Here is a 16,289-nt window from a genome sequence, read left to right on the forward strand (position 1 = left end):
GGATATCAGAAATGAAGATCAATCATCACGTTGAGCGGCGTACCGTCGTCGTAGGGCTGTTGTTTTTAATCGTGCCTTCGAGAACCATGTAATAGACCAGTAGAACTGTAACGACGTATCTCTATAATCTCTTCGTGCGGCGATAAAATTTAAATTCACTTCTACTCTGCGGCTGCTGGTCATTCTCTGGTAAAAAAAAAAAAAAAAAAAAAAAAAAAAAAAAAAAAAGGAGCGAGATTGCAGTATCCTCTACAAGTGAGGATGATCCTAGACTTGATCACAACTGAGCTGTCATGATGGGAGCGTGTGGTGGACGAATGACCTCTGAAACGAATGTAAATTGATCGCAAATTACGAATAAAGAATACACTAAAAGCGCCGTAGTAAGCAATAAAGCAGAAGTCTTTTTCGGGTCAACCCCTTCCGTCGAACATCCGTGTCCTGCAAGCAGTCTGCGGTTCGTTGTTGCCGTGTTCCTTGAGTTGTTTTACCCTCCAACAATGACCCTTCAGCCACCCGCTCCCAATTCATTTCCGTCCCAACAATATCAATGTCACGTCACCATAACCGGAATGAATCAGGGGTGTTTATAGGATCTCAATAAGCCCGGGACCGGCAATGGTGACCTTGGCGACGTCCTCGGCACTGGTGAAGGGGCCGGCGCTGCTCGTCAGCGCGGCAATGGTCAATCCGTTGAGCAGGTTCTCCGAGTAGGGGAAGAAGGCGTCGAAGGTGGCCACGCCGTCGGCGACCTGTGCGTTCTGGATCTTCTCGACGATCGGCACGTTCTGGCTGTTGATGTACACGAGGCTCAGGCCCGAAGGCGGGCTGGACTTGTCGACGGGGACGCTGAACGAGAGAGTCTGGTCTTTGGGCTGGATGGGGCTGGTGTTGACGGTCAGGGGCAGGAAGATGGGAAGGTCGATCAGGTTCTCGTTCGGGCACGTGCCGGGGACGACGACGGCCTGGTTGAGGACGCTGAAGGCGAATTCGCGGGTCGAGCGGGTCAGGAAGGGCAGCTCGCTCGGGATGAGGCCGCCGAAGAGGCGGAAGAAGCCGTTCTGTTCGCCCTCCTGGCCGATGACGGAGCCGATGACGGGGACCACGCCGTCGTCGTTGTTGTTGGCCAGGTGCAGCTGCACGTCCTGGAGCGTACCCAGGGTGACGTCGGTGAAGGTCTTGGCGAAGGCGATGGCGTCGTCGAGCGAGGCCGACGGGAACTTGTACTGGCACGCCTGGATAGGGGCCTGGCCGTTGGCAACGAGGATCTTGTTGGCGTTGTCGGCGTGTAGTTCCTCTTGTGCTTGAATGGCCGTGATGGCGTTGATGACGAGCTGGCGGGTGTTGTGGTCGTCGATGGTGAAGCCGGCCACGTTGTTCGTGATGTTGAACAAGAGGTCGGTGAAGAAGGCGACTTCGAAGAGCTCGTTGAACGCGATGAACCTGACACTCGTCAGGTCGTCGGCGGCGAGACCGGTCGGGGCGCCGCCATTGGGTTCGGTGCCATGGGCTTGGATCGCGGTGGCGTTAAGTGCTCCGGGGCTCAGGTTGGGGAATCCATTGGATAGAGGGAAGCTGAAAGGGTTTCCTGACTTGAGGGGTGCAGGGGGACCGGCGGGTGGCGGAGCAGGGGTGCTGCTGGGTTGAGAGCTTCCTGGACCGTAGCCACCACCTGCGCCATTGCCTTGTCCCTCCCATTCACCCCAGCCTGATGAAGCGACGGGAATGGCATAGGCAGCTGACAACAAGCCAGCGCCGGCTAGGAGGCTTGTTGAGAAACGCATTATGGATCTGTAGATCTTCGTGGAATGCAGATATTAGACAGTGGTGAGCAAGATGGATGTAATAGACTTGTCAAGCGAACGGGACAAGTTGGTAAAGAGTGGCTTAGCCAATTATTAAAATTTGAAGTCTTGGAAAAGAATGTCCAAAGGAAATAATGCTTGAGTTAGTTGATGCAATATGGAATGAACATGGTCAGTTGAGAGCAGAGAGCGACCGCATTATACGCGATTTCACCAAGCCTACCTTTAACCACAACACGACATTGATGGTATGAGTGGCGCATGCTGACGACCCTGATGGATCAAATTGGTTGCTGTACCTATCCCGTTACTGGCAGTGTCTGAGTACTTTCAGGCCATCATCCCAGGCTTCCCGAGTATGTTGTCATTCAGAGCAGAGTCCATGGGGCAAAGCCGTAATTGGAAGGATCAGGCAATATACTCGGAGGTCAAGATCGGTTATTCTGCCACGCTTTCTGTGAAGCTTGTCTGGAGCGCCGCAGTTAGTAATACTGGCTATCTTTGGCTCTGTACGAGAACGGTATGTGCTCAGCGGAGCTGTAGTTTGCCCGCTCGTACTCCGCATCATCACTGCCGAAATCCTCAGCCTGGTGCGGGAGCTCGAGTGCCCTTGCGCCCCCACAATCCACTTTCTGGTCAGCAGAAACGGCGGTGGACGAGTCGATTGTCGGCACTGGGGGTATGCAGGTGAGGATGACTGAACGAAGACACACCGAACAGCCCACCATCGTTGGAATCTGATGGGAACACCATGTCGTCGATATTGTGTGGCCGCAGACTCCCAAGTCGCACACCATTCAGAAATAGATGTCGGGCGAGGAAGAAGCAAACATAGACCAGATCGGAACACCCGGTAGGAAGGAAAATGGCACTGGTCGTTTGGTAATGCAAGGCCACCCAACCTTGTGGGATATTTTAATTGACCTGCTAAGCCGAGCCAAGCTCACATAAGCTTTCTAGCCTAATATTACAAGGGACCAGAGCACCTCGTTCACCCGCAGAGATTCTGGCGCTCCCGGTGATGACTCCAATCCGGTCGACGGAATCGCAATCATTCCTTTCTGTGTGTACCATGCCTTCCTGACGCATGGTTAGGCGTGATCGGCCAACATTAGAGCCGACTCCCGCTTTTCGCGAGCAGCGTCATTCCGTGTCAAGCGACCTGGAAGTGTTGTGTAAACGAGGAGTGGAAAGAATAGCGTGCAGCTGACCGAACTTCTGTCGGGTCCCGGAATCAGCTAGCTGTCTGTGCATCTGGAGTGAGCAAACCTCTCACCGCGCCGTATGTGTCTAAGGCAGGAAGAGCTCATTTCGAACTACCCTCACAATGTCAGCCGCTTGAAGCTGAGAGACATAAGTACGACGGTTGGCAACTCTCTGCCCACGGGCTGACTGATTGCTGGCCGTGAAGGCTCTAACTAACTGCAGAGCTGCGTCCAGGCGGGGTTTCGAAGCAATTGTACTGTCCGCGTTTTCCTCGAATGGCTCCGGCAACATTCCCTCGCTGTCCTCCACGGCCGAGAAGATCTTCAATCGCAATCTTCCCTGATCTGAAAGCAGGCTATTCCTTGTATTCCATTCAGTATAGCTTCTCCGCCTCATAGATTCGAGCAATCTCCGCTTGCTTACATAGACTTTGTAGGGACGGTGTGAGAAGTCTGGAGCATTGCATCGTGTCGAGATAACGCTATCTGGTTGGCAGGATAGAACGAATACAGGAATTCAAGGAATCTTGGATTTGGCGATATGCTTTCATTCCAACGGTCGAGTTCGAAACAAAGCCCTGGACGCATGGACCAAGGATAGGTATGGCTCCTGAATAGCCGTGGCTAACGTTGAAGTCTTGGACGAACCCGATACTACATAAGACCAGGTGAGATATCAGAGTCCTCGGCGTCTCATCGGTTCCATCCACCTATAACCATATACGTCCGCGGCCGGTACTAGTCCAATTTCACCGGTCTGCTTACTGTCAATAGACCGGTACATCGCTGGTCACGCCGCTGGAAAAAGACCCGGTTAGCCCAATGTGAGAGGATCGACAAGCTTCCGGTACTCTGGTAAACTCATTTGGCGTGCAGACTCGGGCAATTTGTCGCGTCGATTTTTCTGAACTGGTGTATCTGGCATATGACGACTAGAATTCTCCCTTGGACGAGTTCTGTCAGTGTCTGGCTCGTGCAATAGCAGAACTCCGGCCGGCTACAACATCGAAAGGGCTGAGATAGCCATGCAGATGTTAGCATTCAATCTGGCAGATATTGGCACAAGCGATGGTTTTAAGCGATTGTAGATTGCGCTGAGTGGGCAGAAAGGCTTAAGCCTGGAAACTCCAAACGTGGTTTTGAAGACATCGAAACTCTTTGCATGTGGTGTACCGCCCAGTTGTGCAACCTTGAACTTGCATAGAGAAGAGAAAATCAGACATTCGGTCGAAATGACGGCGGATGCACCTGCTGAGAGGCTTCAAACCGTGTTCTCATGGGTGCAGTCGTTGAGGTTTTCGAGCATGTGAGGTTGGTTTGGTCAAACGCACGATCCGAGACAAGAGAGATTAGCCTCACTAGCCCCGTTTTAGTTAGGCCATCATGGATGCTAATAACGGCCGGAAGATTAGCCCGATGCGGAGTTTCTGGAGTCTGGACCGCGCCATCGAGATCATTAACCTTCGCTCCATCATCACCCCTTTGTTCGACATTCTATCACTTATTAAGCAAAGCATCGATATCTTTAGAGCTCTACCAAGTTAGACACCCTAGCTCAAGTTCTTCCTTTTCGGTGATTTCGAAACACTTCCACAAGACCTCGGCATCTCTTCTCAGCCTTGTGCAGGACAACCAAAACAAACGGTTGGTGGGAACCACAATATCGGCCGTGTCCAAAACACGTTTTGAGAGCTCCGGACTTTGGCAAACAGTGACCGTTGGTCGGTTAGGGCATTGTCAGGGTTGACGGAGCAGTCGGTCATGGCCTCGCCGGCCATGCACCCCATAAGACCGGGCGTCGTCGACCCACGGCGTCCGGGAGAGTACCCTATCGTCTTGGGCGACAGCTTAAAAAAAGACGGCAATTCGAACAGCTTCATTAACATACGCTACAACTGGCAGCCTAAGGCCGGCTTCCAGTCACGAGACAGCACGTTGACCGAGTCCGGCGACAAATACTCACTTGTCGTGCAGGGGGAGGACTCGGATGATGGAGAGTATCGGTACAAAGGCACTCTTCAGCCTCACAAATCTGGCACCAACAAAGAGCCCTCGACCTCTTTAGCTCTTGTATTTGACAAATCCAAATCAGCATTCGTGCTTGAATCATTATCGGCATCTCTAGATATGAATCTCAAATCCGGCCCAGGTCAGCCGGCCAAGGACGCTCGAGAATTACCTCAGCTATCTTCGGATAGACAGCCCTCCAAGCACTCATCACAAGCCAACGGCGACAACAGTGCACCTCCATCACCTAATGATGAAGGACCAGATCCCTCAAACCCTTACGACTTTCGAAACTTCCTCGCCGAGGCACGCGAGAACATCGACAAATCCTCGCAGCAACAAGGGAACTGGACGCCGAACCCGGGCGGCATGACCCCCCTTAGCGGCGTATCCACGCCCGTACCAGGCTCCAGCCGCTTCAAACCCACAACACCACAATTCCGGCCGACCACCAAAGCACCGCATAAGGCCAACAGAAGCCCTGAACGTCCTCGCGCACGCGCATCGAGTGGTGCATCAAAGACGGTTTCGAAACGCGACGCAACCGCAGCGTCGGCGACAAAAGCATCCACCCAGCAACCCCTGAGCAAAGCGCGGATTACTGATTCCGACGAGGATTCCGACGACGACGACAACACCACAATAGCCGTGTCCAGAAGCAAGAACCCGGCCCCGACTTCGACCACCAAAACGGCCAAGTCCTCCGCCCAGCCGGCGCGCAAAGCTCACCAGCAGCACTCGCGCAATATATCGGCCGCAACCGACGCGTCGCCGCACATCATCATCAACGACAACGACGGCGACCTCGAAATCGACATGGGCAGTCCACCGCCCGAGGACCACCGCGCCCGCCGCGCACGTGTTGATCCCGAGATGTTCCGCAGCCACACGGGCACCCCGATCGGCGGGGTATCATCCAACGCCGCGAAGCCGCCGTCATCGTCGACTAGAGGGTTGCCTCGTTCGAACGACAAGGACAGTGCCCACGGTCGCGCCGGCACCGCTGCCGGAGCCAGGGACAGGGACGGGGATATGAGGATGAAAGACATCGAAGCCGACTCGGACGAGGACGGTGATGTCGAGGAGTTCGAACTGGGCAGTCCGCAGGAGAAACAATCCAGTGTGCCTATCGGAGGGGATGTGTCGAAGCTGGGAGACGACGAACGACGGCAACGGCGACAGCAACATGATTCTCAACAATCACCACAGCATGCGACTGCAACGGCAGCAGCGGCAGCAGCAGCTCCTCCCCCTCCTCAGGCCGCGCCAGAAGATGAAGACGACGAAGGGTTCCTCGAGGCCGCGCTCGAGGCCGCATTCGGCGAGGAAGACGACGAACAAGCCGGACACGGTGTCGGGTTGGGCATCGGCATGGGTGTGCAGGATGACGAGAGCGAAGTCAGCGAGGAGGAATAGTGGGAGAGAGGGAGAGAGCCCGGCGCCTGACCTCACCTCACTTTACATTATTAACACCTGCGGTACCATCGGGCGCGAGCAAACCATTATCCATGCCACAAGACACAAGCGAACCCACCGCGTCGAAAGTTCCTCCCTCGCAGGTACCTACCCAGGAAAAAAAAGTCGTGTCTACCTACCTGACCTGATATAGAGTAGATGGATTTTGCGATCGGAGACCTCAAACTCATGGATTTTGGATACGTGTTGGATAGAGACGAACCGTTGTTTGGATCAGGTAGGTAGACAGTTACTCTGCGTGTGTCAGGGAGGTAGTTTACTTGTCAGACCAACGTGACTGGTACATACATGCCTATCTATAATGCACTTTTACGATCCCAAAGAAAACCTACCTGACCTTGGGTGGTGTCTGTCCAAAGTTACACCACCTACGGTGTGTACACTACCTGTGTACCTTACTAGAGTCGAGAAGTAGTATTCTGCGAACGCATGTGCGCAATACTTAACTAGGTAGGTTTAAAAGCCCTACGGTCGGTTACCGTCCTGGGTACCTTAGGTTTAGGTAGGTAGGTAGGTAGGTAGGTACCTATACGTGACTCGACACGACAAGACCAGATACATCATCAGCCCCTGCAGTCCAGGTCATAGCGAGACTCGATCTGGATATTGTTTTGGACTCTCTCATACCCATCGAGTATTCTCGATTTTCAAAAGGGTATACACAGGTAGCCTAGGTAGGTAAATAGGTAGGTAAGGTACGTGAGCAGGGTTGGCCTGTCGTCTTTTTCTTTCTCTTCTAAATTCTTTTTATTCACGATGAAAATGCACACACGCGCGCACCCGCGCACGCACGCACATATGTGATGATGATGATCGTACAGAATCATATGCCCCTTGACATCACGCCCAATTTCGTGGCGTGCCAGTTAGTTAGTCTTCGCCACCAGCGCCCGCGGACAGTCCGTTTCCACCAGCTTGTTGGGCGCTCTTTGCGCTACAGATATCGTCCACGCGCAAAAGCAAGCACGCGCTCTCCACGGCCGTCTTGATGCTCTGCGTCTTGACCGCCTGGGGCTCCCACACGCCGTACTCCTTCATGTCCACCACGTTGCCGGTATCGCCGTCGATGCCAAAGCTGGATTTCCCTTCAGCGTGCTTGGCGCGAAGTTGGGTAAGTATGCGGATCGGGCTGGCTCCGGCGTTTTGGATCAGTGTTCGAGGAATGACTTCCATCGCCTCCGCTACGGCCCTGTAAGGCCATTGCATGACGCCCTCGACGGACTTGGACTTTTGGGCCAGGCGGACCGACACGGCCATTTCTGTCGCGCCGCCACCGGGAGACAGTCGAGGATGGAACATGACGTTTCGGGCGACCGACATGGCGTCCTGTAGGTTCCGTTCAATCTCGTTCAAGATGTCTTTTGAAGGTCCGCGGAGGAGAATCGTGCAGGCTTTCGGGTTTTTGCACTTTGTGAGGAATGTGAAGTATTCGTCGCCAATCTTCTCAATTTCGAAAAGTCCACAACCTGTGCCCACGTCTGACTCTTGAAGGTCATCGACCCGGTTCACGATCGTGGCGCCCGTGGCTCGTGCGATACGGTTGTTGTCTGTTTTCCGTACTCGCCTCAATGCCGTCACGCCAGCCTTGACAAAGTAGTGCTGGGCCAGATCTGACACTCCCTTCTCGGTGATGACCAAGGTAGGCTTGACGGCGAGGATGGCTTCGCACATCTTCTTTACTTGCTCTTCTTCAATCTGTAAGATCTTGTTCCATGAATCCTCGTCGGTGATTTCGATATTCGTTTGTGACTCCCCCTTCTTGTACTCAAGAGGACAATCCAGCAGAACTATTCTGGGGTTCTCTATCCTCCTCTTCATGGAAGCGTGTGTGATATCCTTGTTTAGCATAACTCCGTCCAATACTCTCGAGTCTTCGATCTCTCCTCCTGGAATCTTTTCCACTCGCGCGTATCTCTTGATGTCGATTTCCTGTGATCTTGTGGCGTTTGTGGTAGTGGAAGGTTTGCTAGTGCCGTTTGTCTGAACACTGCTGGAGAAAAAGGATTGATCTTGCGATACGGTTCGGACGGCTTTCAGGGCTAAGGAGCACATGAGTTCGGAGTATCGGGAGATGGTCTTTGTTCCAATGGAGGACTCGATGAGAGAGATCATGGACTTGTCGTTGGATGTGTCGACTGGTACTGATATTTCTTCTACAATCGCCAGAGCGTCTGTGAGGGCCTTCTTGAATGCTTGGATGATTACGACAGGGTGTATGTTCCGTTCCAGTTGTGGGATGGCTTGCGCAAGCATCTCTCCGGCTGCGTTCTCGTCAGTACAGGGAAACAGCCATGGAAGTTTGACGACATACCCAAGATGATCACCGTGGTCGTCCCATCCCCCACCTCTTCATCCTGAGTTCTGCTCAATTCGATCATGCTTTTGGCTGCGGGGTGGGCAACTTCGATTTCTCGCAGGATGGCGTGGCCATCGTTGGTCAAGACAATACCTCCCATAGGGTCGAGGAGCATTTTCAGCATCGCTTTGGGTCCGAGACATGATCTTATAATATCCGCAACACTTTGACGGTCAGTATGAGGGGCCTCCGCATCATGATATTGCGGTCACTCACGTCTTTGCGGCCGTGATATTGGACATCTGGGCCTTGCGTCCGACTTGTCTCTCACCACTTCCGGTGTCTAGTATCCTGTCAGCTATGCGCTCAAGATATTTCGTGCTGCGTCGATTGCTCACTCATTACCACTACTGGAGCCTGCATTTTGCCTGTGCTGTCGGCCTGTGGCCTCGTTGAATGCGGACGAGGGTCGGTTGTTGATTAAACGTAAAGTAGTGTCGACTGGAGTGACCTCTGGACCCGCTACACAGTCCTGATAGTTGTTAACAAGGGGCACGAGTTGGCAGACTTGTTTGCGTGAAAGATTTCCTGGCGATGCAATAATTCCGCATGCTACGGAGGAAAAAGACGTCATTTGAAATTATATACCAGATTGTTGTCGTTGTTGTTAGAATTACATAAGGCTTGGCGGCGAAGATACAACTCGACTTGTTCAGTTGATTGAACCAGCTCAGCGTCAAAAATCACTCCCATGGTGAGGGAGAGATAGAGACCGAAAATCCGAAGCCCGGATGTCACCTAGATAAATCAGGTGGTAGAAGAGCTTCGCATCTCTGAACCGCTCAGAGTGAACACCCGTGAGTTCCAGCTTCTCTCTATTCACGCGGGCCCGGACCGGGAGTTCGAGTATGAGAGGGTCCCAATCTATGTCAGCCGGAGGTTACGGCGAGGCTTATTCTCGAGTAGACCATGAGTTGACGTTGGTGGACACATCCAGTCGAAGCATAGCAATACCTTTCCAGATGCCGTGCTCGAGTCAGCACCGACAATGCATCGACCTGACTTGACCTCCAAACCTAACGAGACAATCACCAGGTAACCTGGACTGGTAGATCTCCTTCCTAACATCCCACGTCCTCCTACACGAGACATCTGGAAGCTCGCGATCCGCTACAACAACTACAATGGCTCGCCGCAGCCTGGTTGGAAGGTTGGGAACGCTGAACACAAGCTGAGAAGCGAGCATCTGACCTGTCCATATATCTTCAACGTTCATTATGGATGCGGCTTTCAGTGTCTACCAGGTAATCATCCGATCTCCATGACTTGACTGTGCCGGCCAACGTATAACAAACCCTGAGGAAATATCATTCAACCTCTTCAGCGGTTTTGGAGCATACCACAGCAATCCCTTGACGAGGTCCTCCTGGTGGGCTCGCAATTGGCTTGCTCAAGGATGTGCTCAAATTGAGAGGCTCTGGTACGAGTCTTGTCTTGGAGTCGGATAGTTCAAAGGCCTCCAGAGCAGACGTCAAACTCAATGCTTCGATCATCTCCCGCGGTCATGGTTCTAGAATGGCCATTCTGAGGTCTTTCTAGCATTATCTCAGAGGGAGCTGTATTTTATAACGCGGAGACAAAGAGTGCACCGTTGACATAGATTTTCCGAACGCTGTGATGGGGGAAACAGACGATGAAGCCTTGCACGCTGGACGGAGCCCAACCATATAGGCGGCGCAGTCAGTCGGCACTATGACCAGAGAGATATCACTGTTGAGCTGGGAGCATTGAGCTGTGCACATGAACAGATATCGAGGAGTGAGAATGTGGCAAGGCTGTGAGCAATGTAGGTACAGTACGTGGATTGAGGCAAAGCAACCCACATACGATGCAGGGCATGATGACTCAGCAGAATCCCCGAACAGGCGGTGGCTTGCTCGGCCATTGAACGACCTCATCTCCAAAGTGAGGAAATTGAGCAGCGGCATAATATGACATTGTGTACGTATGGCAGGACATCTTGCCCACGGCAAAAACATCGCCGGTTTGACTCGTGAAGTGGTGCGACAGTCGTAGAAAAGCTTCGACATCGGCCGAAGCACAGAAGCGGGCAGTGGTCGCAACTACATCTCTGGGATGCGGTTCTAGAAATAGCTTGCATCATCCTCGCCGAGAAGCAGAGAGATCATCGCCTCTCCTAGTCATCATCATTATCATCATCATCTGCTTGTTCAACCAACATTTAACTTAAGACCGAGCAGTCACAATCGTGACGACTCGCGAAACTTACAAACTAGGTGCCTGTTTGTCCGACTGCGTCCTTCTTACGGCCGACATGCGAAAAGACCGACGCAGGGTGTGTAATTATATAAACGGTGAGCAAAAATGTGGACTTCCAAGTTCTACAACGAGCACGAAAACGACCAATTGCTGTCTTTGTATTAGAATTGCTATTGTTCTTTGACCATCAAGTGGCTAAAAAAGTGTAAGTGACACTGTGTCGAGCTGACCATTCCCCGCGCTCCCATTGGCCAGTCTCCGCTCAGGAGGACACTGTCAAACCCAAAAACGATTCACCGAGAGACACTAGAGTTCAATATATTACACGAGGCGCGACCTCAGGGAGTCGCCGGCAGTCACTTGTACAAAGACCAGTGTTTCCTCGAAGAAATCCAACTCGAACGTGACGGTCGGTTGATTGAATCCAAGTCGGAGCGAGGCCATTATCATACCATCATGAACCAACAACGACAACTGGGACAGCGGGAAACTTTACCAACCGCGCCCGATGTCGAGGCCAACCGACCCCTCCTGTCACGAACATCAACCCTGCAAGGCTCAGTCGGCTCTGCCGAAGGTGATCATGTACCGACCTTCTGGTCCGACAAGTATTCACAAATTCGCACAGGCGGATTCTGGTCACGGTTGTGGAACTTTAGAATCGACGCGCGCATCGTATCGGATGCCATCCTGGGCCTTTCAGACGGCCTCACAGTACCCTTTGCGCTCACTGCCGGCCTGACGGCTTTGGGAGATACCAGAGTTGTGATCCTGGGAGGTCTGGCCGAGCTGATAGCAGGAGCCATCTCCATGGGACTTGGCGGATATGTCGGAGCCAAAAGCGAGATGTAAGTAGTCCCCTCACCTATGGCTAGCATAATCACAGAAGCAATTGACATGTCTCCAGGGAGTCATACAACGCCGTTGATCGAAGCTGCAGCAAACTCATCCTGTATGAGCCCGACGCCGCCAGAGACTATGTCCAGGAGTACTTTGAGCAGTTTGGATTGTCCGACGAAGAAACCAAGAGAGTGGCCAACCACATCAAGGCTTCGGCTCCCATGTTCAAAGAATTCCTCATGCAGAACCATTTCCAAGCGTCGAAGCCCGACACGGCACGACCTTACCTGTCAGCACTCACCCTAGGCATCAGTTACTTTGTCGGCGGGTTCCTCCCACTGATTCCATATTTTATCGTGGCTCAAGACAATGTTCTCGGCGGTCTGTGGTGGAGTATAGGACTGATGGGAGTGGTGTTGCTCGTTTTTGGATACGTAAAGACTGGCGTTGTACGTGGCTGGACTGGCAGAGACAACTACCAGGCATGCACCGGCGGGGCAGTGCAAATGTTCGTGGTCGGCGTGATTGCAGCTGGCGCTGCTGTGGGATTGGTGAGAGTAATCAACCAGGGCTGAACAGATTTCATGCTGAATGGTAATGTACGATAACGGATAACGAAAAAAAATCAAGCCTGCATAGAAGTCCCGGTGCGAATTCCAGAACATCGGTTTGGCATTCGGCGTAGCATGCATACTGGTTGATGCCGCGTCATGGGCTTATGCTGGTTCTGCGTGTATGTTCTGGCACGCTGTCGAAGTGGAACAATCTGTGTTGACGGAGAAATTCTGGAAGCGGCCATAGAAAAACCTTCGGCACGTTGCAGACGCTGATGAGTTATCTTTCGGTATTCGCCGACTGCTTTCATGGCCAGGTGCTGGATCTCTGGAGTGGGAAGGTCGAAGGCGAATACGAGTTGCCCAGGAACGTGGGTATGGCCGAGCTACTTGACATGGAATAGAGGCTTTCGTCTGTGCCTGTCCAATGAACTGTGCATGACTAGGTACTGGTATGGGTACGCACAGTGCTCCAGAGTAAAAATCACTTGCAGTCGCGAGCGTGCACACAGCGTGCCGGCGAAGAAAAGTCTGTAGGTGGAGTGGGTGAAGTCTGTGCCGAAGGAAGAAGGACCTTAGAGGACAGAGTCAGCAGAACTGACTCCGTAGCAGAGTGGCCCCCAGTGCCTGGTAGTGCTTATAGTAGGCTGGTAGTAGGTACCCCGAGGTATCTAGAGGTGCCTAGAGACGCCTAGAGGTACCTAAGGTTCCTAGGCACAAAGGTAGAGTCGCTGGTACCTCGGGCGAGTTGCCTCCGGCGCTGTCGGTGCTGAAAACTTCTAGGTACTTACAATCCTGGCACTGTGCGGGCGGGATTCGGCAGAATCCTTTGTCCGAGAGTCAAGCCAGCCAGTGCCTTCCCTCGTTCGCGTCTGTCCTGCTTCCTTCTCTGAACTCTCGTCCAAATTTTCACGCCTCGTACGGAGTACCCAACACAACGATTGCTCTACGCCACCTTTATTCGTTCGCCATCTGGGTCACGTCTACTACGAGTATAGGAATCATTCCGAGTCGCTGCTCCATTGGCATCTGTGTACTCATCCTCCGAGCAGGCCCAAGCTCGCTGGTTGCTGCCATGGCCAGAAATCCTTTCACTCCCTTGGCCACTGTGCAGCTGTTCAAGTCCTGCTCCACTGCTTCCAAAGGCGTTGGGAAAATTTGAACTTTACCTGACCCTTGCTTGCCTTGCGACCCTTGTCGACACCCCAGTCGAATTTTGATCCCAGAGTGCAAGAACCGATGCAGAAGATTCTCCCGTACTGATGAGTCGACACATCGTCATCGCCTCCCGTCTGTGACTATTCTTCGGACTCGACGCATTCGGGCAAAGCAACCGCACCTTTGCCGCTATCGGGTCCGACTCCTACGAAACGGTCCTTGTACGATATTCCACCGCCAGCCCGCCGCTTTTTCCCGTGCGAAAAGAAAGTCAAGCTTATTTCTTCGTGCCAACCAATCTCGTTGTTGTTGCTTTGTTAGAGGAGCTCCAGGACGCCGCAAAGCTCACTATTGAATCTTCGACTTGTAAGTGTCCGGTCTGTATACTTTCCTTCCCCAGCTGGGCGTCTATCCTCGAGTCTCGGTTCCAGCCACTTGGTCCTGACAGACATCTACCAAAAATGCAATATACTCAACATGGCCGCTTTCTTCAGCAGTCCCGGACAGCTGTAACAGTGCTCTTACAATGGGATCATGTGCTCAGTTGTTACCTTCGGGAGTTTACACCTGACATCATGCTCATCCATTTACTTTGATCTACATGCCCCCCGTCACGTTGTCGAGCCCGCATGCAATTCCTTTGCTCCGTATCAAAACACCATTCCCTTAGCCTAGACTGGAGGTGGGTATATTCATCTTTCCTACTGGTCGCATATCCGGTCAATGAACTACTGGCACTATTGGGGACTATCTTTGCGACTGTTGGATTTTGACATTCTCCATGGGTGTGCCACGAAGGCCAATCGCTCTCTATGTCCTCTCTTGGTCGTTGTTCAACTCATGCAGGCTTTCTTGTTCTAGTCTATCACAACTATGCTCTCAACTACCATCCCCTTCAAAAGCCTGGTCTTGATAGCCGCTTGGCCTTCTGCCAACCGAAAGACTACCGACATCCGAACGAGAACCAGGTATACAGCAGCCATCACATCCTGCAAGGGTGTGAGTACGCGATGTGACACAGGTGGTCGGCGGCATGGGGTGCCACCCATGCACCACAGACAATCTTGCGGACAGTGTCCTGTGCAGACCCTGGAAATCACGAAATCGGTGCTCTGTGCTGGCTCTACAGCCCTCCCAACGGCGTGGGTTCGCCCGTGCGCCTTGTTGCTTCGCGTAATTCCGATATGCGCCGCAGGCAGTCAAAGTATTGACGGAGGCCTGCGACCAGGGTTTGCCATGATCCGTATGCAGGCACTTTACACGTTGACGCAAAGGTGGTTGGCGCCAATAGACGGATCGCTAGTCCTGGTACCCTCCGTACCCAGACAGGCGACTGCGGTTGTGGATACCGGTTACAACCCGGTACATACATTTGACGCTAATTCTCTATCATGATATATCCTACGCGGGGTGAATACGAACAAAGTTATGTTGATAACAGTTTTCTGGCCTGGTGCCGAAGAGATGCGCATGAGAATCCAAGCGAGGACGCCCGGCTATGGACCAGTGAAGGGCATGCAGCCTGGTCCTCGTAGGAACGTTGGGCCACACGGGGGTCTTGCCCCAATTGGGGTTATCACGCTGTAAGGAAATGTCGGCCTGGACAACTGACGTATGGATTGGGATACAATGTACAACACTCCGCGAACGTGTGATACTGGCGGCCGCTTCTCTCCCACCCTGAGGCAAACCCAGAGAATTTTTGTCGCCATGGGGGCTTCGTGATTTTTGCAGACATGTGGCGGCTCGCAACTCGACAGATTTACGGATCCAGTTCTGCAAAATGGTACAATGCGACAGCGCAGTCTCAATAACGGTGATGTTGACCATCCTAGACTTTTCGGCCCCAAAGTTGCTCGGCAGCACTGGACAGACCACCCGTTCCCGTGCGTACACGTGGGAAGGGATAGCCGAAGAGCGGAAGCCGGTCGGTGGTGTGCTGGTTCCTGAACGGTGCCTGAAGCCTATCCCGGTTACGCTTAGTGACCATGGATTGGGCGGGTCTCTGGCTGCGGTATTTTTCGGCGGCCGTGCTGAAGTGTGCCAATCGGTGCTCGTTGGTACCTGAAAGCACTTCTTGGTCTGGACATCCTGGATTGGCCCAGCTGTCTCCAGCATGGCTGCATTAGCCCAGGAACCGTCAGGGGTGAGGCGTTGCGCTCGTGCCTCTATTTGGTGGCTTGAGCAGGGTCCAGCGTTCCGCCCATGTCAATCCATAAGAGATGCGGCACCCGGCAGCCAAGTTGTATTCCGCCGTTGTTTGTCGCCCAGACTTGCATATGCTTTCCGGTCTCCCAAAACTGGTTCCCCGTTCTCACTCTGACACCAATGGGCCATGGCCATCGGGCTGAACTTTGGACCACGGCTCCACGGTGGGCAAATCCACCTCGTCCTCTGTTGACGGCGCTAATGCATCTGCGAAAATCTCTGAACGATGCCAGGGAGGATCCAACTGTTGGGTCCAGGGCTCTGGAGTAGACCACCTTTCGGGCGCCTCGAACGTTTGTTGACGGTGGGTAGGGCATGGGACACGCACTCACTCTTATGATACATATACCACCTCCCCGACTTGTTTGTCTACTTCCTCTTTTCGAAACTATCGTGTCAATCCTTTCCAACTCATTCCCTACACAGCTTCGAGCAGGTCTCTGTGATCAGCATCATTCTT

The 16,289-nt window shown here is 52.9% G+C and overlaps 5 protein-coding genes across 5 annotated transcripts; 3 read left to right on the forward strand and 2 right to left on the reverse strand.

The window, feature by feature from the left end:
• Positions 1-587: 587 nt before the first annotated feature.
• Positions 588-1,784, reverse strand: PV08_08392 (uncharacterized protein; the record flags this gene model as incomplete). The annotated part of the gene is made up of 1 exon (XM_016382718.1): positions 588-1,784. The coding sequence occupies one exon, from the start codon at positions 1,782-1,784 to the stop codon at positions 588-590; it is 1,197 nt and encodes a 398-aa protein (XP_016233421.1).
• Positions 1,785-4,771: 2,987 nt separating this feature from the next.
• Positions 4,772-6,433, forward strand: PV08_08393 (uncharacterized protein; the record flags this gene model as incomplete). Its single annotated transcript, XM_016382719.1, has 1 exon — positions 4,772-6,433. One exon carries the CDS (start codon positions 4,772-4,774, stop codon positions 6,431-6,433), a length of 1,662 nt encoding a protein of 553 aa, XP_016233422.1.
• Positions 6,434-7,363: 930 nt separating this feature from the next.
• PV08_08394 (T-complex protein 1 subunit gamma) lies at positions 7,364-9,542 on the reverse strand (the record flags this gene model as incomplete). Its single annotated transcript, XM_016382720.1, has 5 exons — positions 7,364-8,754; positions 8,805-9,013; positions 9,066-9,132; positions 9,195-9,321; positions 9,438-9,542. 5 exons carry the CDS (start codon positions 9,540-9,542, stop codon positions 7,364-7,366), a joined length of 1,899 nt encoding a protein of 632 aa, XP_016233423.1.
• Positions 9,543-11,525: 1,983 nt separating this feature from the next.
• PV08_08395 (uncharacterized protein) lies at positions 11,526-12,484 on the forward strand (the record flags this gene model as incomplete). The annotated part of the gene is made up of 2 exons (XM_016382721.1): positions 11,526-11,917; positions 11,977-12,484. The coding sequence occupies 2 exons, from the start codon at positions 11,526-11,528 to the stop codon at positions 12,482-12,484; spliced, it is 900 nt and encodes a 299-aa protein (XP_016233424.1).
• A 2,920-nt stretch (positions 12,485-15,404) lies between these two features.
• Positions 15,405-15,689, forward strand: PV08_08396 (uncharacterized protein; the record flags this gene model as incomplete). Its single annotated transcript, XM_016382722.1, has 1 exon — positions 15,405-15,689. The coding sequence occupies one exon, from the start codon at positions 15,405-15,407 to the stop codon at positions 15,687-15,689; it is 285 nt and encodes a 94-aa protein (XP_016233425.1).
• Between the last annotated feature and the right edge of the window lie 600 nt (positions 15,690-16,289).

Source organism: Exophiala spinifera (assembly GCF_000836115.1).
Source record: "Exophiala spinifera strain CBS 89968 unplaced genomic scaffold supercont1.6, whole genome shotgun sequence".
In the NCBI taxonomy this organism is placed as follows: domain Eukaryota; kingdom Fungi; phylum Ascomycota; class Eurotiomycetes; order Chaetothyriales; family Herpotrichiellaceae; genus Exophiala; species Exophiala spinifera.